Source organism: Diabrotica virgifera, chromosome 3 (assembly GCF_917563875.1).
Source record: "Diabrotica virgifera virgifera chromosome 3, PGI_DIABVI_V3a".
Classification (NCBI taxonomy): domain Eukaryota; kingdom Metazoa; phylum Arthropoda; class Insecta; order Coleoptera; family Chrysomelidae; genus Diabrotica; species Diabrotica virgifera.
This window is the reverse complement of record NC_065445.1, coordinates 11,835,439-11,859,898: the sequence shown is the minus strand read 5'-3', so window position 1 is coordinate 11,859,898 and position 24,460 is coordinate 11,835,439. Positions and strand designations below refer to the sequence as shown.

The following is a 24,460-nucleotide window of genomic DNA, read 5'->3' as shown; positions in this document are numbered from 1 at the left end:
GGCCTCATGACACCCAGGGTTCTTCTCCGAATGACGTGAAGGTTCGATCAGGAGCGTAGCAAGGCTGTTGTAACATTATCCCCTCCTTAAGGGATGGTTCCTATTGAAAACATGTCGGGACTTGAACTGCATACTAGGATCGGCAACTGGATCGGCCTTCTTTTACAACTCGCAGTTGTTGAAAAGTTACAAGGAACGGTTTTAGCTCTACACCGGTAGTCATGAGGATTGTAACAGACTAGTACCTGGACTTCGGTAAAAATTAAAGATTTTCTTCACCCTATTTTGGACAACTCTCCAATACAATTGGCGGCATTATTGCTTTGGTATGGCTGGTGTTTGCACGTTGGACTCCAGTCTGTGCTCCCCCAATAGATAGAAGAGGTAATGTGATGAATTTTGGATAGAAAGATGGATGCCAATCATTGTGCGTCTTTATTGCTGTTCGTAAAGGTATATACCAGAGAGTAGTCATATGGAAGTGCGAGTAGACCTGACGTTCTTAAGTAGAAACACCATGTCTTGCTTTACTGGTATCTTCATATGCCACATGAATTCCTCAAACGTGAGATCAGGTACTTTTTGGACTTCCTTCATCTACGTAGTGGTCTCCTTCGAATGATGCCAGCTAGTTATGGTGTACTATTATCGATTTTCCCCTCTAAATCTTGCTTATTGGGACCTCTTGGTTATTGGGACTACTATGGATCTCCAAATGCACCATAAGTCGGATGATGTACTCTTTGATCAACACATCTATAATAGTGGCGGCTTTCTAATCTGGATTTGCATAGTTCTCGATTCACAACGTGAAATAATTCATCACAATCAACATAACATGTACTCGTCACCAACCATTTTCACCTTCTGGAAATGACCCGGCAATGTCCAAAGCTATTCTTTCAAACGGACTTGTAATTTTGTACATTACAATATTGTATATTCTCATAAGAGCCTTTCTTTTTCGATAAGGTGTTACTACTGGCACAGCTATGACATCGTCGGAACTATTCATCCAATAAAACCGTTCCTGAATTCTCTGAAGGGTTTTCTTTAGACCAAAATGCCTTCCTGATGGATGGACTGTCGTGTAACTGACAAAGTATTTCGGCTACTCTACTCTTTGAAATCACCAACTGTGTTCTCTTTTCAGATCCATCATCATTTCCAGTGCTTTCTCATTTAAACAAGCCGTATTTCATGATAAGGAAGTTTAATTGGACCCAATTCGTTTTAACTACTGAGCATAGGTTTGATATTATTTCTTGTCAAGACGGTCTACGGTTTTCTTCTTTCCATTTTCTAAACTTCTGTAAAACTATATATTTCTCTTGTTTTTCCTTGATCTTGAACACCGTTGTTCTTAGCACTGCTGCTTCCTTGGATTATATTTTGTTATAGTGGGAACACTCTGCTGAGGACGGCTGCTAAAGTAAAGAGATAATCAGCGTTTCTGTAGCTAACTCCGGCCCGATGCTCGATCATGAAATCGTATTCTTGGAGCTGTTGCTACTGCTACATAGCTACATGCTACATCACACAGATCATGGAAAAGAAAACAGCTGTCAACCAAGAGATTCATTTCGTATATATTGATCTGAATAAGGCATACGATAGTGTCCCTTTGGTAAAGTTATAGGAGGCAATGAAGAATACAAATATAAACATAGAAATCATAATATTAATTAAAAAAATTTATAACAACACGACCACGAAAATTAAACAAGGAAACAAACTTACCGAAGGGTTTTTGACAAATAAAGGGCTTAAACAAGGATGCTACCTCTCTCCAACACTTTTTAAAATATATTTGGAACAAGCTCTGAAAAATTGGAAACGGAAATGCAAGAACATGGGACTCCAATTGAACGACCATACACTATTTACACTTTGTTTCGTAGACGACCAAATATTAATAGCACAAGACTACGATGATATCTGTTACATGACAAGAAAGCTAATAGAGGAATACAGGAAATGGGGACTAGAGATCAACATAGGAAAAACCAAATATATGAATATCGGTGGAAGGCAGCAGGACTTGATACTAGACGGAGGAGAAACAATCAGTAAATGTAACGAATATAAATACCTGGGTATGAAAATCACGAATGATGGACACTGAACGGAGCCATTAAAGACCGAAATATTCAGGGCAGGAAAGCAATTGCGCTTCTAAACACATTACTCTGGGACAAGCAGATAAACAATCAAAATAAGAAAAAGATCTATAATACTGTAGTGAAAAACATCACAACATACAGCTGCGAAGTATGGCCTATGAAGGAAAAATCAAAACAAATGTTAGAGGTCACCGAAATGGATTTCTGGAGAAGAGCTGCAGGAAGATCAAGAAGAGAACATGTCACCAATGAACAAATACGAGAAATAAATAAGGTCAGACATACAATAAATCAACGAAATATAACTAAGATGGTTTGGTCACGTACAAAGAATGCATGAGGACAGAATCCCAAAACAAGTACAAAACTGGAAACCGCAAGGTAGAAGAAGAAGAGGTAGACCGAGGAAAAGTTGGCAGGAAGGAATAAACAAAACCATGGATGAAAGAGGTCTGCAAGTAGATCAATGTGCGGACAGAGAGGAATAGCGAACGGGTATCGGAAGCCGGAGAACCTTGTAAACCGATAATATATAATATATTGTTATGCTCTACTTTATCTCTTTTATTAGATTGATTAGCAAATTCTTAATTTAATTAATTACTCAATTATTTTAATTTCTGCCTATGTAAAAATAAAACCAAATTCAAATTAAATTTTCTAATAAACTTTATTCTCAGGGCTAAATTTTGTATTCGATGCATTACCTTTGATTTGTGGCTTCTAGTATCTCTAATTGCTTACTTTTTCCAGGATAAATCAGGGAAATTAAACACATTCAATATCATATAAATGTAATCTATTATTTATTTATCCAATATGCTGTATAAATAAGATTAAAAAAAATAATAAAATCTATATTTGTTGCAACAATTTCTTACTTAATCAATCAAGCTTTAATTCTGATGTCTCCTTGTTTTAACAAAAAAAAATATTTAAATAAATTATTGTTTATCCATACTAAATTTAATAAAATTTACTTTTCTCCTTTTGAATTGATTACTTAAAGTTGGAATCACTAACTGAGTTATAGAACTGTTCAATACAAAAAAATGAGCATATATGGTGTGGATATAAACAAGCTCTCTCCGTTTCGACAAATGATTTGACTAACCTTTTTGTTTCTTCACTCCTTCTTTTCCCAGATTGCGTTGTCCTTGATTCTCCCACACGTACTCTTTTGATGTTGCGAAAAGGTCCCTCTCGTCCAAACTTCTTCAAAAACAAACAAAACCAGGACTCGCTCGAATTCCACTCAGTTTTCTCCTTGCTCGATATCTTGTGCAAATATATACCAATCAGCTACTCGTTCTAGACAGAACAAAGGATTCTTCCTCGGACACAGGAAAATTTTACTTCTCAACCGGTCAACAATTTCGTTTCAACTTGATTCTGCTCGCAAAGGCCGATTTCACCACTTTACACTGACTTCTCACATTTTAAAAACTGGACTGCTCTCTCCCGATATTCATCACACAGTGTCTATCTTTTCTCTCTGAAATTCCGACTCCACGTTCTCACCAATTTCCATCGATCTCTCTCTACCAATCAAAAACAACCTCTCTACCCAAAACATTCATACTTTCCTTTCCTAAGAAAACCTACTTAATTTGTATCCAACTTTCCATTTTGTTAAAATTCTAAGAGACATCAAATTACTATAGTTTAAAAAAAAACTAAACAAAAGGCCTTACAATCTAAACTCAATAAAATTTGTTTATCGTTTAAACCCTCTACGAATTATTTACAAAAATCCTATTGATGTTCACAAAACAAATAACATGCACTTTCCAATATTTTCGAACCATTGTCTGCAAATCCTTTCAAAAAAACCCATTAACAAAAACCACATTAACGATTTCACCTTCCCCGAAAAAGCACTGTTAATAGCTAAATTAGACTCTATACAATTTTTGGTCATATACAGGGTGAAGAAAATCTACGATCTCGTGGTCCATGATATAAATTTATTTTCTGATTTTTTCCAAAAAACCATTCTACAACTTATTTATTTAGCGTATGGCTCAATACATGGAATAAATACAATAATAATTGTAAAAAACATAAGTACATAATTCAAAAATACAAACATAAGCTCATATAAAAACGAACATAGACAAAATACAGATAAAATATAAGATAATACAAACAGATAAGGTTATATCTTTAAGTCAAGTTGAGCTATCCATTCAAGGCCTGCAGGCGTAGTTTTGAAAAAGTCTTTTGGGTCCCCTCGGTATGCCCTCAATTCACATGTCTCCACTATGTGTTGGATGGTTTGATCTGGAGCACCACAGTTCTGGAGCACCACAGATCTGGAGCACCACAGAGCACCATTCTACAACAATACATAGCTACATAATATTTGATACTCAGATTATCCTTGTTGCTCATTGTCCGCTTTCCTTCCTACACAATTTTATTAAATCCTGGCCTATTTTGAAGCGGCGCAGTACTTGTAGTTGGCGGTTTAGTTTGAGATGTCTGAGAGGGTGGCGAAGACCGGAAATATTAGTGTTTGGCTTTAGGTTTACAAAAGTTTGGGTTGATTTTGTTTCTTATGTAATTAAACTATGTATAGAAGATTATTCGGTAGATTATTTCAAAGAGCCCTACAACTTTCTAACAAGTTTATTACGGCGGTATACAGAATGTCCTTTTATTACTGTAATAAAGTTGCTGTTTCGTGTTTTTCCCGTTAATAATTATTATTTTACTATTCTACTTGGGAAATAAGCCACAATTTGACTTAAAAAATGATTTTTTTGACGTTTCGACTTCCACTTCGGAGGTCCTTATCTAAATACAAAATACTAATAAATTAAACAAATTTTGTTGCTTAGTAAAAAAATTTAATTTAATCTGACTCATTCATATTAGTAATTCAGACATACACATACATTATACATTTTAAAGTATAAGACTTTAAAATAATATTGCCAATATTATTGACGTCACTGGTATGAAATATATGCCAAAAAATCATAATTTAAAAATAGAAATCAACCTGTCTCAGGATTCATTTCCAAAATCGCTCATTCACGAAAAAATGTATTTATTCCAACCTTTACGTGCTCACTGTGTTATGTGCAAGTAAGGTTCAAAATAGTCGAGGAAATGAAGCATTTTGGCTCGCAATTTTTTCGTCCAGCATGGATTTACTTGAAATTTTCACAGAAGGTAGGAAATAGTCCAAGGATCATTTTCTATATCATGCCGCTGTACGCTAAAACCTTGGGGGTAGTTGCCACCCCATCTCGGGGGCGGGAATTTTTTATTACATTTTAACCATGTAAATCGATGTAAAAGGTAATTTAATAAATCAGCTCAGTGGAGAAAATATCCCAGTGTCTACCAACTCATGAAAAAGAACAATATAGGGTACTATGTAAACTTGAATTGGAAAAGTCTAATCAAATTAAACAGAACATCAGCAAAGAGGAAATGAAAGCTTTAAAAACTTTAAGAAATGATGACTCCATAACAATCCTACCAGCGGATAAAGGCAATGCAACTGTAATAATGAATAAAATACAATATGAGGACAAAAATGATCTAACATACTATCAAAGAAAATTAATGACACCTCACTACAGTAAGACACCACATTTTTATGGAGTGCCGAAAATTCATAAAGCGAACATACCACTTAGACCCATTTGTAGTACCATCAATTCTCCTTGTAGTGAACTATCAAAATTCTTATTAAACATTCTAAAACCATTTGCTAATAATGATGACACTTTTATAAAAAATACAATACATTTTTTAAACAAATTATCAACTATTGAATTTAATCCAAATAATATTTTAGTAAGTTTTGACATAAACAGTTTATTTACAAATGTACCATTAGATAAAACTTTAAATATAATCAAAACGAAATTAGAGAATGATAATACATTGGCAACTAGGACAAGACTAAATGTATCAGCTATAATGGAGTTATTGACATTATGTACCGATAATACCTATTTTCAACTAAACAATGAATTCTATAAACAAAATATTGGTCTAGCAATGGGCTCTTCTTTATCTCCATTATTGGCTAATATATTTATGGAGGATTTCGAAACTAATATTATTTCTAAACAAAATTTAAAACCCACAGTATGGTGGAGATATGTAGATGATGTGCTTTCAATATGGCCTCATAAATCAGAATTGTTGGATACGTTCCTGAATATTATAAACGATCAAGAAGAGACAATAAAATTTACAATGGAAAAGGAATACAATAACAGCCTACCTTTCCTCGATGTGTTGATCTCAAAGAAGGATATTGGATATGAGACTCAAGTGTATAGAAAATCAACACACACCAACAGATACCTCAATTACAAGTCAAATCACAACATCAACGTTAAAAAGGGAATCATTAAATCCTTATATGATAGAGCCAAAATTACTTGTTCTAACGAAAATTCCTTTTTAGCAGAAAAACAATTGTTAACATCTGTTTTATTAAAAAATGATTATCCTTTATCGTTTATAAATAAGGAATTGTCAAGATTGGATCGAATGGAACAGAACAACTTAGAACGGGATCCTACAACATTCACAAGAAATAATACGAGGAAAATATCAATACCATATATAAAAGGACTATCCGAGAAACTTAAAACAATAGGAAATAAATTCAACATTTCAACAACATTCAAAACAACAAACACATTGAGATCTATTCTATCTAAAACTAAACCTAACAATGAACAAGAAAGTACAAAGAATTGTATTTATAAAATACCTTGTGAATGCGAACAGTTTTATATAGGTGAAACATCAAGACCATTAAACGTTAGAATAAGTGAACATCAATCTTATATTAAAAATAGAGAATTTGATAGATCTCAAATATGTCAACACGCATGGGATAATGAACATAGAGTTCAGTGGAGAGATTCAAGTATAGTCCTGAAAGAAACAGATAGTAAAAAGAGAAAAATCAAAGAAGCGGCTCTAATTATGCTAAACGAAACCAATTGTGTCGCAAATTCCTCGGTGGAATGCAGTAGGATGTGGATACCCATACTGAAAGAGGAAGTCAATAGAAAGAAAATACCACAATTAGTAAGTCAATAGTCGAGTTAGTACATATTTTATATTTTAGTATTACTTATATACCCATGTATTATTGATATTATCTATAATTTAAACAAAATTATAGTAAAGTCAGAATTTGGTATTAATTTTGAGAGTAAATTAAATGTAAGACCAAATACTTACGATGTCGGGATAGTATCACGAGGTTTTTCCTGGTTTTCCCTCGTGATTTACTATGAGATCTCTAACGCGAGAATTTTAATGTCACCGTTGCATGTGGTTGTCTTTTTAAAGACAGATCACATGCTATGATTTTTTTGTGACGGATATTCTTGAGTTGGGGTTGATTTCATGTAATCGAATGAACTATCTTTCAGTAAAGTCGTCCCAGGAACGCAACTCATAAATATTGGCAATATCATTTTAAAGTCTTCTACTTTAAAATGTATCATATGTATCTGAATTGCCGATATAAATGAGTCAAATTAAATAAATTATTAGAAGAATTTTTTTACTAAGCAACAACATTTTTGTTTATATTAATAGTATTTTGTATTTTGACAACGGCACCCGATTTGGGCGTCGAAACGTTAATAAAAATCATTTTTTAATAATATTGTGGCTTATTTCCCATTCTAAATAGTTAAAATTGTAAAAATGCCACAAGAAAATAGCTTCAGAACAACGTGTAATGTGTAGTGTGTGTGTGTGTGTGTGTTGAGTAAGTGTCTTGTAACTTTGCAAAGTCGACGTCATTGTCTTTGCAAAGAGACGCTAATTGTATCCGAACGTCTGCGGTCCCTCCGGTGAGTACCGATATCTTACGGAATTTAGTTTACACAATCTTATAACTCTTCAAAATTCCTACAAAGTCATTTTTGAAAAAAAAATATCGGCAAAAATAAAGGAGCTATGTTTATAAAACAAAAATTTTTTTCGAAAAATTTGGATAGTCCGCTTATGGATAATTTTCAATGTATGTATAATACCACAGAACCAGTTCGTATACTGAAGATGACTTTAAAACTATTTGTATTTGTATTTGTACATATTTGTAAATTCGTATTTTTGTGTAAATAAATGTTTTTGTAATTCTTTAATTCTACCTTTTTTTTCTGTATAGATCTATTAAAATATCTACTTATAAAAACTGTAATGTTATTAAGGGTGGTTTTTAAGGGTTGAAATATTATGATATATCCTAAAGTATGAAACAATCATTATTTAACCAATCAAAACCAAATTTTACCCATATTAAAGTTTACAATGTTTTTATATAATTTTTGACAATAAGGGGTAGTTTACACCCCTAAAAATAATCAACGCCCTTAAGCATGATATAGAATTAGTAATGGGAAAAACCTACCGGTTTAAACCTAAAACCGGTTTTTTTACTTCGCAATAACCGGTTCTACCGGTTGTCTTTTTGTCCCGGTTATAACCGGTTTTTTCTTTTTAAAGTAAAAACCGGTTATTAGGTTTTTACGGTGATTAGGATTAGGTTAGGTATTATTTTGGATTCCAATCATAATTATTATTATCAAGTAATTATTCCAAACAAAACCATAATTCAAATTTTATTTTATAAATACAGAAGCAAACTGAAAGTGCAAACTCACATCAGCCAGAAACAATCAAGGTTTATTATAATATTTCGTTGAAAAGGTATTTGTAATCATAATATTTCCATAAGAAGTGATCTGGTCGAACTAGACGCAAGCATCATCTATTTTTCACACTTGACTCTTGACATTGAAAGTGGGTGAATGACTTTTTCTGATTACCAAAATAATGTTCTGACTATGAATATTGAATTACCGATTACGAATACGAATCTCCAAGGATTTCCCTACGTTTTTAAAACGATACACCCATACAGGGAGTATTGAATGAGTTAAAATGTACCTATTATTTACAAATGTACAAACGTGTTAAAAGATATAGATGATAATTTTTTTTGATGGTAGTAAAAATAAAAGATAAATTGCTTTATCCAATTTATTTTTAAGTAAAATATTTATGTTGATATTATTCTTTTTAAATCCCATTTAAAAGAGTCTGGCAAATTTTTTATAAGTTGAAATGGTTGGGTTAAATTGTATATTATTGCAATATGTATATTAATCTTACGCTATATTATATTTAATAATAATCAATAAATATATAATAATAATAAAATAATAAATAAATATATTAATTAATAGAATAAAATGGTTTTATTAAAAATTGTGTTTTATTTATATTGATATTGATGTTCTTTCGATAGTACTAATTTTGATCACATTTATATCGAGTATCGAGTCGAGTGGAGTATCGCAAACTAAAGTGCATTGTAAATGTAACATTATAACCTATTGGATTAAAAAAACCGAAAACCGGTTTTTGGAAAAACCGGTTTTTTGGCCGGTTATAACCGCCAGGTTAAACCGTAAGCAAAAAAACCGGTATAACTGAAAACCGGTGTTTTGTCAAAAACCGCCATCCCTATATAGAATATGAATTTTTATTTTTATTGAATTTTTATGTAAATCGATGCAAGCCGAAATTATTCTTTTAGGATAAGTAAATTTTTTATATATAGCTCCAGGGGTGGTTTTAAGGGTTAAAATATTATATTATATCTTAAAGCATAAAACAATCATTATGTAACTAATAAGAAAATAATGTTGACAATATTAAAGTTTAAAATGTTATTTTATAATTTTTTTAGAATTAGGAGTAATTTTCACCCTTAAAAAACCAAAAGCGTACAACGGCTCAATATAGAAAATGAACTAGAGGGTGTAATGAGCCTAATCCCAAATTTTTGTACAAATCGATGCTGGACGAAAAAATTGCGAGGTTTTGGCATTTTTTCAGCTTCATTTCCTCGACTAAAGGTTTTGTTTTGTTACTATACAAACGTCATTAACCTTTTTGATGAGGTGTATGTTAATTGTGAGCATTATAAATTAGGGGGTTCGGACACTTTTAAGTGCATTCTATTTCGTAATTTTACCTAACCAACAACTATAATGTAATAATTATCAGTAGCTGTCAATAAAGCTGTCTTTTTGCTCCACGACATAGAATAATTATTCCCTATCTAGTCTGGGCTGATTATCGGAGAATAGGCCATTTTTGGGAAAAGTTATTTACCAGCAGTTTTATTGCTGGAATCGAATTATAAGATCCCATATATTAATAATATAGGTATGCAAAGTCCTCAGATAGTGTGCTACTTTTTTTATAAACAAAATGGCGCACGAAAATCGTGTTTTTTTCAATTATTGCTCTATAACTCCGAAGATTTTAACTTTACAACAAAAACACTCAAATAAAAATTCACCGTGATTAAATTCTACATAGAGACGGGTTTTTTTCGATCTGCTTCGACGAAAATTTTCCTCGGAAAATGCGGGTTTTCCCAACAAAATCTTTAATTTTCAAACAAAGTTTTAGATAAGTAATTATCTACCAATAATTAAATAATTTGGTGACTTAAAAGCCTTTTTGGTTTAGATTATAGTTCCAGAAGCTGATGAAAATTAAACGAATATTTTAGCAACAATTCAATTGTAAATTAATAATTTACGTTCGCAATAATAACCAAAATAATTATGATACACTGATCAAGCTTTGAAATCTTATAAAGATGAGATGCCTATTTAATATTTTGTCGACAAAATATGAATTTTTCATTTTTTTGCATAATCTTTAAATGTTTAAAAAAAATAGTTATAAACAAATTAACGTTTCTCAGAAAGTTTTTATTATATTATAATTAAAAAAAATAGCTAAAATGGGCATTTTAAATATCTTTAAAATGAATGCTTTAAAACTTTTTTGCAACCATTTGTAAAAAAGTTATGAAACAGCAAAATAATCATACGATTACTACTGTGTTTATACGTTTTTTTAATTCTTTCAAAGCGTAGAAGTGAGTTTAAAGTACAAGCTAATTATTTACAAAAAAATGTCGATTATCAGTTTAATAGTTATATTTTAATTAAAGATTATAAATATGTTTTTTGTAATTTACACGCGCGAAAGTAGAGTAAAACAGTACTGTAGCTAACATTTTCACTCGGAGCGACGACCGGCCGCGTGATGTACACTTTTAATAAATAATGCATGCTGCGTGTCAGTCGCTTCGAGTGAACATTTTAGCTCCGACTCTGTATCAGGCCTACGTTTGCGCTAAAAATTACAAAAAAAAAGTGTTTTTAATCTTTGATTAAAATATAACCGTTGCAGTAATTTTTGACATTCTTTGTGAGTAATTAGGTTGTACCATAGACTCACTTTTAAGCTTTGAAACAGTTAAAACTAATTATAAACAATGGAAATTTCGTATATTTACTTTGCTGTTTCATAACTTTTTTCCAAATGGTTGGAAATTTTTTTTAAAGCATTCATTTTCAAGACCTATGAAATACGAATTTTAAGTATTTTTTTAAATTAGAATATAATGAACAATTTCTGAGAAATGTTAATTTGTTTATAACAATTTTTTTTAAACATTTAAAGATTATGCAAAAAAATGAAAAATTTAAATTTTGTCGACAAAATATTAAATAGGCATCACACCTTTATAATCTTTCTAAGTTTGATCAATGTCTCATGATTATTTTGGTTGTTATTGCGACTGTAAATTGTTAATTAACAATTGAATTGTTGCTAAAATATTCGTTTCATTTTCACCGGCTTCTGAATTTATAATCTATAACAAGAAAGCTTTTATTTCACCAAGCTATATATTTTTTGATAAATATTTACTGGCCCAAAAAATTTATTTGAAAATTCGAGATTTTGTTGGGAAAACCCACATTTTCCGAGGAAAATTTTCATCGGAGCAAATCGGGAAAAACATGTCTCTATGCAGAATTAAATTGGGGTGAATTTTTATTTGAGTGTTTTTGGTGTAAAGTTAAAATCTTCGGAGTTATAGAGCAATAATTGAAAAAAATAAGATTTGTCGGCGCCATTTTGTTTATAAAAAAGTAGCACACTATATGCGGACTTTGCATACCTATATTAATAATATATAGGATCTTATAATTCGATTCCAGCAATAAAATTGCTGGTAAATAACCTTTCTTTGTACTTTACTAATTAGACCAGCGTATTATAACTATTTTTTTTTCAAAATTTAAAGATTATGCAAAAAAAAAGAAAAATTTATATTTTGTCTATAAAATATTAAATAAGCATCTCATCTTTATAATCTTTATAAGTTTGATCAATGTATCATGATTATTTTGGTTATTATTGCGATCGTAAATTGTTAATTAACAATTGAATTGTTGCTAAAATATTCGTTTAATTTTCACCGGCTTCTGGAATTACAATCTATACCAAGAAAGCTTTGATGTCACTAAGTTATTTAATTATTGATTAATAATTACTTACCTAAAACTTTATTTGAAAATTAGAGTTTTTGTTAGGAAAACCCGAATTTTCCGAGGAAAATTTTCGTCGGAGCAAATCGTGAAAAACATATCTCTATGCAGAATTTAATTGCGGTGAATTTTTATTAAGCTGTTTTGGTTGTAAAGTTAAAATCTTCGGAGTTATAGAGCAATAATTAAAAAAAATACGATTTGTCGGCGCCATTTTGTTTATAAAAAAAGTAGCACACTATCTGCGGACTTTGCATACCTATATTATTAATATATAGGATCTTATAATTCGATTCCAGCAATAAAATTGCTGGTAAATAACTTTTCCATGAATTTTGTTAATTAGCCCAGAGTAATAGTCGATAGAGAAGAAACTAACACAGGGCATTAGAATTAATTCGAAATATATGCGAATTGTATTGTACTGTGTATATGTACATACATCGAATTTTACATTGGTTTATACCTGGGGACTTGGGTATATAATTTGAAACGAAAGATACCAATTTCTACAAACTTTAATTGAAGGAACGATCAAAGGAAGAAGTGGAGTGGTCAGGAAGAAAATGTCATGGCTCCGTAATGGCAAGCAATGGACAAGGCTAAGAAACATAGGAGACTTGAATATCCATTAGTGAATATCCATTATCCATTAGTGAATTGCATAAGAAGAAGAATATTGGTTTATATATTGGTCCTTCGAGCCTATATTTTAGCGTTTACTTTATTTATGTGTTATATTTTATTTATCTGAGAATTTGTGTCGTGAAGTTATTTCCTTGTGGCATTTTTATAATCAACTATTTTCAATGGGAAATAAGCCACAATTTTACCAAAAAAAAAATGATTTTATTAACTTTTCGACGCCCAAGTCGGGTGTCGTTGTCAAAATACAAAATAATACCAAATTAAACAAAAAAATGTTGTTGCTTAGTAAAAAATTCTTCTAATAATTTATTTAATCTGACTCATTTATATCGGCAATTCAGACATGTATTATACATTTTAAAGTAGAAGACTTTAAAATGATATTGCCAAGATTGATGAGTTGCGTTCCTGGGACGACTTTACTAAAAGATAGTTCATTTGATTACATCAAATCAACCCAACTCAAGAATATCCGCCACAAAAAATCATAGCATGTGATCTGTCTTTCAAAAGACAACCAAATGCAACGGTGGCAGTAAAATTCTCGTGCTAGAGACTCCATAGTAAATCACGAGGGAAAACCAGGAAAAATATAATAAAATCATTTTTTGGTAAAATTGTGGCTTATTTCCCATTGAAAATATTTGATTAGAATTTGTGGTATTTCGTTCATGCAAATCTCTGGAAATATATTGCTTTACTATTATTTACTTAACTCCACTTCGGTAATAGAGTCCTTAAACTATGCACATAATCCTGTCAGAAGCAGCCCTTTAAATTTTTTACGCAGTACCCATTTCGAAACGAGTAGACACCATTAAACACCTACAAAAAAGCCCTCCCTTCTTTTTCCCGGATTCGCACAAACGGGAATACGTCTGTTGGCTCTGAGTCATCCCGGTATACATCATGGATTGTCATCCGCACTACACGTATATATCAGTTGGACGTCGACCGCAGAAGTTCGGCAGGAATTGCAGGAGTTGCAACGTCGCAGTTTACGGGAAACTGCCAACATCAAAGTTATTGGGGCAGACAAGAAAAGCGAGTTATGGAGAAAAGGTGGAAATTGACCAGTCGAATAACGGCCGTTCGATTTCACGAAGTGACAGTTTTATGGAAACGGCAAATTCCCTTTTATTAATTAAGTATAGTTTTTTCTTTGATTCATTTTATTGCGATCTATGTTATACAAAACAATAAACAATACAATGACATGCCCCGTATTCACCCAGTGGTGAATACCTAATCATCATCCAGCCTCAAAAGTCCACTGCTGAACATAGGCCTCCTCTCCTCGTTTCCAACCCCATCTATCCTGCGCCGCCCTCATCCAGTTTTTATTTACCTTCCTTAAGTCGTCAGTCCATCTTGTAGGCGGTCGACCGACGCTTCTCTTGTCTTCTCTTGGCCTCCATTCCAATAACCTCTTCGTCCATCGCCCATCTGTCATTCTGGCTACGTGTCCTGCCCATCTCCACTTCAACCTGGCTATCCTCTCGATGACGTCAGTCACCTTTGTTCTTCTCCTGATTTCTTCGTTTCTGATTTTGTCTCGCAGAGTTATTCCTAACATTGACCGCTCCATTCTTCTCTGCGTGACTCTTAGTTTGGTAGCCGAGGCTTTAGTTAAGGTAATTGTTTCTGATCCGTACGTCAAGACTGGGAGGACGCACTGATCGAATACCTTTCTCTTTAGACATGTGGGTAACTCACTTTTAAAAGTTTCTCTCAGTTTTCCAAATGCTGCCCACCCAAGACCGATTCTTCTCTTCAGCTCATGAGTCTGGTTATCCCTGCCAATCGTAATTTCATGTCCCAGGTATTTATATCTATCTACGAGTTCTATTTCCTTCCCACCAATACTGATGTTCTGGTTGGGTACCAAATTTGTCATTATTTTTGTTTTTGAAATGTTTATATTTAAACCTACATTTTCTGTAGCTACAACGAGTTCTTGTACCATCTCTCTTGCCATACCTAGATCCTCAGCTACTATGACTATATCATCGGCGAAACGTAAGTTGTTTAGGTATTCTCCATCTATTTTTATTCCCTTTGTCATCCAATCCAAACTCTTGAAAGCATGTTCTAAGACCGTATTAAAAAGTTTAGGTGACATTGGGTCTCCTTGTCTAACCCCCCGTTCTATTTTTATGCGATTACTGTTAGTATGTAATTTGACAGTGGTTGTTGCCTGTAAGTATATTTTGTGTAATAATTTTGTATACCTATAATCTAGCCTGCATTCTTTAAGCGCCTGTAATATTTTGCTAAGTTCAACTGTGTCAAAGGCTTTATGAAAATCGATAAAAACTAGTACTAGGGGTTTATTGTATTCCACTACTTTCTCTATCAGGGTTTTTATACTTTGTAAATGGTCATTTGTTCCGTAATTTTTTCGGAATCCTGCCTGTTCTCTTGGTTGATAAGTCTCTAACTTTCTTTCCATTCTCTTAACTATTATTCGCGTAAATAACTTATATAAATGGCTGAGGAGGCTAATCGGTCTGTAATTCTCTAAATTGGCTTTGTCTCCTGCTTTGTGTAATAGAATCATAGTAGCGTTGTTCCAGTCTGTTGGAATATTGGCGTTGTGAAGGCAGATATTGAAAAGTTGTTTAATTTTTTCAAGTAGTATATTTCCTCCAATTTTTAGTGCTTCTGATACTATTCCATCTTCACCTGGGGTTCGATTATTTTTCATTTTCTTCAGAGCCTAAAGGAGTACAATAATTATAATAATAAGTGTATGTATGTTGTTAAATAACTTTATGTTTTAGTTTAATTTCTAGTGTTGAGGTCGAGAATGTCTGCCCTTTTTAGTCATCTGTCCTGAAGGTGTGTCAGGATATTGGTGACCAATTTGTTTAGGTGATCCTGTGATTCTAGTCTGTGAGTCTATTGTGGTATTTCGAGCATAGATAAATAATTTCTTCTTTGACCATTTGGAGATCCCTATGTATAGTGTTGTTGGAAATGTACCAAGGAGCTTTGCAGAGTTGCCTTAGAACTTTTAATTGAAAGCGTTGAACCTTGAGTAAGTCTGTTTCGCTGGCAGTTCCCCAGATTTAGATGCCATACGTCCAGATGGGTTTCAGTACACATTTGTAAATTTGAAAATAAGCAGTGTGTTGTCTAGACTTAAGCTTGATTTTTTATTCATGAACCAATAGATCTTTCGGTATATTGAGTCCCAGTTGAAATCGTTTATTTCAAATATGCTTATGCCATGTTAGGCAGCTTCTTCTTCATGTACCATATCCTCTCAGAAAGTTGGTTACCATCATAGCTATCTTAATTGTATTCACTGCCACCCTAAATAGTATGCTTGTATCAACACCATACCAATCTCGCAAGTTCTTCAACCATGAGGTTCTTCTTCGTCCTGGACTGCGTTTGCCTGCTATTTTTCCTTGCATAATATTTTGTAGCAACCTATATTTGGGACCTCTCATTACATGTCCGAAATACTCCAGCTTTCTCTGCTTGATGCTTTTTATGATCTCAGTAGTCTTGCTGAGATGTTCTAGTATTGTGGAGTTTCGATTCTTCTCCACCCAGGAAACTTTTAAAATTCTTCTAGAGCACCACATTTCGAAAGCCTCAAGGCGATTAGATCGATTTTATTCACAGTCCAGGACTCGACCCCATAAAGTAAGACCGAGAACACGTAGCAGCGAAGTAGGCGGATCCTCAATGCCAATTTTAGGTCTCTGTTACATAACACTTTGGACATCCTTCTAAACGCGGCTCTAGCCTGCTCTATCCTAGATCTAATTTCGCCGTGACTTTCTGCGTTACAATTTAATTGCTGTCCAAGGCAAACGATTTTATCAACTTGCTCAAGTTTGGTATTATTTACATATATAGACGGTTTTATATGATGTTGTTTACTTATTACGAGTATTTTGGTTTTCCGTATGTTCAGATCCAGACCTGCCCCCCTACAACTCTCAACAACACTATCAAGTAGTGTTTTCAGATCTTCTTGATTAGAAGCTAGGAGTACTGTATCGTCCGCATATCGCAAATTATTGATGACTTCACCGTTCACCAGTATTCCTACTTGTTTTTCAGAAAATGCTTTTCTGAAAATTCTTGAAAAGCAGGGGCGACAAGAGACATCCCTGCCGTACTCCTCTTTTAATATTAAGAGCCTGTAATTCCACACCATCTATTGAAACTGATGTTGTTTGATTCCAATATAAATTTGCAATTATTCGAACATCCCTGCCGTCCAAGCCAATGTCTTTTAGAGCTTAAACAAGCAGCTGTCTAGGTAAATCTCCAAGCATTTTTCGTCACTTTTATTCTTGGTGAAGTGTTGTTAAAAGTGCAGCTGAATTGATCCCCTTCCTTAGTGTAAACGTAATGTGTGTTGATTCGGAGCTATTAACTTTAACTCTCCACAGTCTGAACCATATTTCAAGTCTATTTAGGTGGCTTTGTAGTATCTGAGAGGCTAGGGTCGGATTTTCGTTCCAGGCCACTAGGACAGTATCATAAGATATGTTGCAATAATTGTTGTACAATCTGAAGTTGGTATATCTGCTGTAAACAGGAGCTACTGTGTTGGTCCAAGGCCCAAGGACACTTACTTGTGGTACACCAGAGTGGATGAGATGTAGGGTAGTGAGGGCCTCTCCCAGCTTTATTTGGAACGATCTGCCTGTCAGCTATGGTTGTAGGAGCATGCAGATTGGATGAGACAGTTGTCTCTTCAATTTTTATATTAGACCTTTATGCCAGACGACCTTATCGAAGGCTTGGTAGACATCAGGGATGACTGCTGTACAATATTTCTTGTTCTAAAGAGCATCTCTGGTTCTGATTATCTCATGAACCTGTTTGATTGTACCGTGTTGTTGTCGAAAACCGAATTGGTAACGTTGTGTTAGTTTTTTTTCTCTAATAACAGTATCTATTCTTTTCAGGAGAAGCCTTTCAAACACCATGGAGAATAAAGGCAGAAGGTTAATAGGACGGTAAGATGAAGATTAGGTTGTCTTTGTTGAGTTTATGGATTAGGATGATTTGAGCCACCTTCCATTTGGCGGGAAAGTAGCCCAATCTTAGAACATCATTGAATATGTACATTAGTAGCTTTATTGCTTCTTCAGGTAGTTCTTTAAGTACTTGTCCTATTATGAGGTAGTATCTAGGAGATTTTTTGTGTTTAGGTTTTTGATTACTTCCTCGATTTCGGTAATTTTGACTTTTCTGGTAAGGAGACACATCTTAAAGGACATGTATATATCAGTTGGACGTTGACCGCAGAAATTCGGCAGGAATTACAGGAGTTGCAACGTCACAGTTTAAGAGAAACTGCCAACATCAAAGTCATTGGGGCAGACAAGAAAAGCGAGTTATGCAGAAAAGGTGGAAATTGACCAGTCTAATAACGGTCTTTCCATTTCACGAGGTAACAGTTTAATGGAAGCGGCAAATGTTTTTTTCTTAATTAACTATAGACATTTTAAAAGTAGTTACTTAGTTACACTTTCCACCCGATTAGTTAAAAAAGCTAAAAATACAGGAATACAGGTGTTAGAAATACAGTGGACCATCTATCTGTACAAATTGTTTGAAATTATATCTACTGGCTCTCTATTGCTTTTCTATAAAAAGTAGTAGCAATTCAAAACCAAATCTGACAACATCTGAAACAAGAAAAACTTACCAAATATGATCCTGGTCCAGGAAAATTATCCGCAGGTTGTTTCCATCTTGGAGATTGTGGTACAATGCAACCTCTTTGACTGAGTCCCTTTCTAACTTCGTATGAAGAAGGACCTACAACATAGAGGTTCCAAAAATATTAAATTGTGCATAAAAATATCATAAAAAGATAGTTAAGAATGACATATTTATAGAGGCCGCTTAGTGCTTTGTCCGTATTTATTCTCATTAGTTTTGGACCAGATAACAGCGAAACTACAGGGTAACATTCCATGGTGCTTAATGTATGCTGATGATGTCGTGTTAGTAGGAAATAGTGAAAGAGACTTAGAACAAAAACTGGAACAGTGGAGGCAAGCTCTGGAGGAAAAAGGTTTAAAACTTTTTAAAAGGTAGGACAAAAACAGAGTATTTGGAATGTTCATTTAAAGATGGAGTTACTACAAATAAAATGGTATCTTTGGATGGTGAACTGATTGTAAAAAGCAATAGTTTTAAGTACCTGGGATCTTTATTACAGATTAATGGAGAAATAGATGGAGATGCATGCAGTAGAATTAGGGTTGGATGGATGAAGTGGAAAGAAGCGAGTGGTGTGTTGTGTGATAGAAAAATTCCAATGAAGCTGAAGGGAAAATTCTATAAAACAGCCATAAGACCGGCTATGATGTACGGAACTGAATGTTGGGCAGTGAAGAAGAAAGAGAAACAACGAATGAATGTGGCGGAAATGAGAATGCTTAGATGGATGAGTGAAGTGACAAAGAAGGATAAAATTAGAAATGAGTATATTAGGGGATGTGGCACCAATTGATGCCAAAATGAGAGAGCATAGGTTAAGATGGTTTGGTCATGTTCAACGTCGAGACGTTAATCACCCAATACGAAGAATAGCTGAAGTGCAGATTCCAGAAAGGAGTAGGAGAGGAAGATCAAAGAAGACCTGGGAGGAGACGACAAGGCAGGACATGTTGGTAAAGGGGATTGACATTGATATTATCCAAGATAGAACTGTGTGGAGAAATGCAATTAGAGAAGCTGACCCCGCATAGGGATAAGGCAAAGAGAATGATGATGACATATTTATAAAGGCCAAAAAATAGAGTAGAAGAAGCGATAGGTCTAGGAAAAGATGGATGGACAAATTCATGACATCGGGATTAAAAGAGGGAAAATAGTGCAAGAGGTAAAGTAAATGACGGGAGATTGGAGTAAATGAGGAATTGAAGTACCACCGACTCAGCCGGTGGTACGCAATAGACGCCGTCGGCTTCGTACAGCGTGTATTGGAGACCATTAACTTAAAGATGCTAGCATCAACGGCGCTCTTATAGAGTATAAGGGATGGGAGAAGAAGAAGAAATAAAAAACATGACTTAATTTTTGAAATGTGTGTTATTAGGTGAAGAAATGAAAAATCCATAGATTGTATTCGAGCAACGTTTAAGCAAGTAACCATCACCAATAAAAAATATTTTATAATTAAATTATAGTTTACTCACAAGGATTCTTAATATTAACTTCGTCAAATAGTTCTTTTTTGCGACTAGTTGCGTTGAATGAAACGTCAAAAGCATTGTGCGATTTGAAGTTTTTAGTGGCGTTGAAAGCATCCATGTCGTTATAGCGAGCAGGAGCACCATATAACTTGAAAGAAAGTAAAAAAATTAAAACTAATAACAATATTGTAACCAAAAGAATTATTTTACAATACATTAAAAAGACGAAGAAAACTATAAATGTTATAGTTAAGCGAAATGAAATACTTTGTTGTCTAGACTGCAGTAGCTTTTTCTCTTTCGTATACTTGTTGTAGATCTATCGATCTGTTAATTCCGACGTTGAAGTATTTCTTGAGAGGTAGACTGTCAATTATCTCTCCATCTTTTCGGTGGTCTCCCAGGTGGACGCTTGCCAGCGGGTTTTCCTTCTAGCGCAATTCTTGGTAGTATGTGCTCGTCCATCCTTTTTACATGACCTAACCATTCTCTTCGTCTTTTCCTACCCCATCTTACTACATTTTGCACGCCACATTGTTCCCTGATGATGTTGTTCCGTATTCTATCCCTACTTATCTTCCTTGCTATTGCTTTTGGTATCTTCATTTTGGCTGTTCGTAGCATGGCTTTTGGATATATTGGTGACTTCTCTTAATTCAATACTATAGGCCATAGGTCATAACAGGTCTGATGCAAGTTTTATAAATTCTAGCTTTGCTGTCCATTCTCATATTATATGGGTTATTCCAGACCACATCTCTCAAACATCCGAACATAACTAATAGTCCAGGGTAATAAGGTTTTTTCCATGACACTCGAGCAGTCAGGATACTGAAGCGTTTTTTTAACAGGTAATACCTATAAGAGCAAATTGTAACTATTTCCTGCGTAGGATCTGGCGGCCATTTTTATTTATAAACAATTAAGTGTCAAAAAATTGCATTTTTCCCTTTTTTTTTAAATCAATGGAAAACAGTGAAACTTATGGTTTTTTAGTACAAATATCTTTGGGATTATGGAAAAAGCTTTAAAATTACAAAATTTAAAATTTTATAATTACAAAGTTTGATATACTCATTTATTGTTAAGGTGATACAGTAGCGATCAACAGGTAGCCAAAACGCGTTCCAAGATTGCGGCTGTAATTTTGAATATTTTTTCGAGATATTTGGCACACTTATTCGTAATATAATAAAGAATGGCGGTACAGAGCCCAATTTGAAAAATATATTAATAGGTGGAAATTACTCTGTAATTAAATACAAAATTAAAAAAAGAGCCTGTACCGCCATTAAGAAGAACAAAAAAATACGCTTTCTTCAAACAAACTTTTTTATCCGATGCCTAGATGTTGTGTCATTTTGGAACTACTAATGAAATAAAAAAATTTAGTAGTTCCAAAATGACACAAAATCTAGGCATCGGATAAAAAAGTTTATTTGAAGAAAGTGTATTTTTTGGTTCTTCTTAATGGCGGTACAGGCTCGTTTTTTTAATATTGCATTTAATTACAGAGTAATTTCCACATATTAATATATTTTTCAAATGGGGCTCTGTACCGCCATTCTTTATTATATTACGAATACGTGTACCAAATATCTCGAAAAAATATTCAAAATTACAGCCGCAATCTTGGAACGCGCTTTCGCTACCTGTTGATCGCTACTGTTTTCTCTTAATATAATTGCGAAAAAAGGTCGGAATTGCAAAAAAAATAATTTCGCAATATCTATTGTAAAAATTAGTGTACAGCTTTAAAATTTTTGTCATATAAGAGTCTTTGGTGCTTAATATGTGATAACAATTTCAAAGCGATTCATTCAATTGTTTAAATTTTATTCAAATTGTTTATCCCAGAGAACATTTTTTTTGCAATAACATAAGTCAGAAAAAAATGACGTTAGAACTATAGCATGAGCTATATTTTCAACTTGGTTTAAAAAAAGCGAATCAAAAATGCATTTATTAGTAATAAATAATTATGCAAAAGTATCGTAAATCTTCCCTTATAAACTTTTTATTTTGTTATATTAGAAATTATATAAATTTATTACAATTTTTTATCAATTATGATATAAATAACATTACTTGGTAGTTGTGCACATAAAACAGGGTAAAAAAGTTAATTTTTTTGGAAAAAGGTATTCAAAAAGTTTATAAGGAAAGATTTACGATACTTTTGCATAATTATGTATTACTAATAAATGTATCTTTTATTCGCTTTCTTTAAACCAAGTTGAAAATATAGCTCATGTTCTTCCATTTGACACCTGTGGAATGGTTCTAACGTCATTTTTTTCTGACTTATATTATTGCAAAAAAAATGCTGTGTGAGATAAACAATTCGAATAGAATTTAAACAATTGAGTGAATCGCTTTGAAATTTTTATCGCATATTAAGCATCAAAGAACCCTCATTTGACAAAAATTTCAAACCTGTACACTAATTTTTACAGCAGTTATTGCGAAAATATTTTTTTTTGCAATTCCGACTTTTTTCGCGATTATATTAACAATAAATGAGTATATCAAACTTTGTAATATGTCATTTTAAAGCTTTTCCATAATCTCAAAGATTAAATCATAAGTTTCACTATTTTCCATTGATTTAAAAAAAAGGGGAAAATGCAATTTTTTGACAGTTAATTGTTTATAAATGAAAATGGCCGCCAGATCCTGCGCAGGAAATAGTTACAATTTGTTTCTATAGGTATTACTTGTCGAAAAAACGCTTCAGTATCCTGGCTGCTGAAATGTCACGAACGGGGTATATTTTTGTCTTATTACCCTGGCATATAAGGCCTTGTTTATTAGTCCTCTTAGGTCTCTGGCTGGGTCATGATAACTTGTTAAATCTACACCTAGATATTTGAACTACTGCAGTAGCTAAATTAATTAAAATATGGAAAGGCTGAACAATAACAATAAATATTAAGCTCACATTGATGAATGCCCTTATTTTTTCCATCGCTACATACGCTCAAAATGTGGGTATACAAAAGAATTGTAAACGTGTCCTAGACTCAACATAGAACCAACTCGTTAATTCTAGAAGAGCTTAACCCGGGAGCAGTCGCGCTCACTTCTGTAACGTGAACAGCCGCGTGTTAGATTTTATCTCACAATACGAATTTAAATACGAATTTACAACAAATTTTTATTTTATAATATTTTTATTTACTTGCTATGTTAGAAATATTATTTTTAACAATTTTTAAAGTTAATTGGCTCTCCCCAAAGCCATAAATTCCACAAAAAGAAGAAGAAAAAAATGCCTACGCATTACTACACCCTTCCTCGAGGCACTGACGAAATTTTTTCAAAATTGCAAAAATGTTCATCAAGTTATCGCGAAAAAGGAGAAAATGTTAGATTTTATCTAACGGCGCGACTGCTCGCGGGTTTTAAAAGGTCCATCGGCAAAAAATCGCAACCAATGGGGGCAGGCAACTGACAATTTGTAGAGTGTCATCAATACCTGACAAAGGCTTAAGGAATGAGGAATGAAGAATTGGGAATGAAGTTATACTAAAGCCAATATATTAATAATTTTCAAACAGTTCATCACCGATGTGTTAATCTTGTTGAAATAAAAAATAATTAAATAAAACAATTAATGATTTAATGACCTTAAACGAACAAAAGGATTACGGTACTAAGCAGTTTAACAAGAAAATAGAAAACGGTAGAGAAAAGAGGAAGGATCTACTTTAATCGAAACACATTCAATTTCGAGCGAGATTTCATCAATTATCTCGTAACAGTTAGATTTACATCATCAGTGCTAGTTGTCGTCGGCTGGTTGGCTTACAACGTTAAATAGAAAGAGGCCATTTATCTTAATCAGCAGGATATTGGACAAAATTCTGTCGCTCGACTACGGGAAGCGCCATTCCTGCCTGCTGGGATATTACTAAGTTTTCCCGCTGGTATTCGGAAAAGTGTCGAAAGAAAATTTCTTGAAAAAGACGAAGCACTCAGTCTTACCAGAATTAAAATTGATTATATTGGAATGTACAGGGTACCTTACTCAAACAATATACATTTATAGAAATCAATACTCTAAATACAAATTCTCAACAGA

General features: G+C 33.3%; 1 protein-coding gene across 2 annotated transcripts in view; it reads right to left on the bottom strand.

Moving 5' to 3' along the window:
• LOC114349429 (sperm-tail PG-rich repeat-containing protein 2-like) overlaps positions 1 to 24,460 on the bottom strand; it is a 162,715-nt gene that overhangs the window by 77,017 nt on the left and 61,238 nt on the right. For both annotated transcript variants that reach the window (XR_007696985.1, XM_050646329.1), the window contains 2 exons: positions 20,380 to 20,524; positions 18,879 to 18,991 (listed from right to left, as the gene is read on the bottom strand). Coding sequence is in view for 1 of the 2 variants with exons in the window: in XM_050646329.1 (XP_050502286.1) it covers positions 18,879 to 18,991; positions 20,380 to 20,524 (258 nt within the window). In the remaining variant the exon portion in view is untranslated. The remainder of the gene's footprint in view (positions 1 to 18,878; positions 18,992 to 20,379; positions 20,525 to 24,460) is intronic.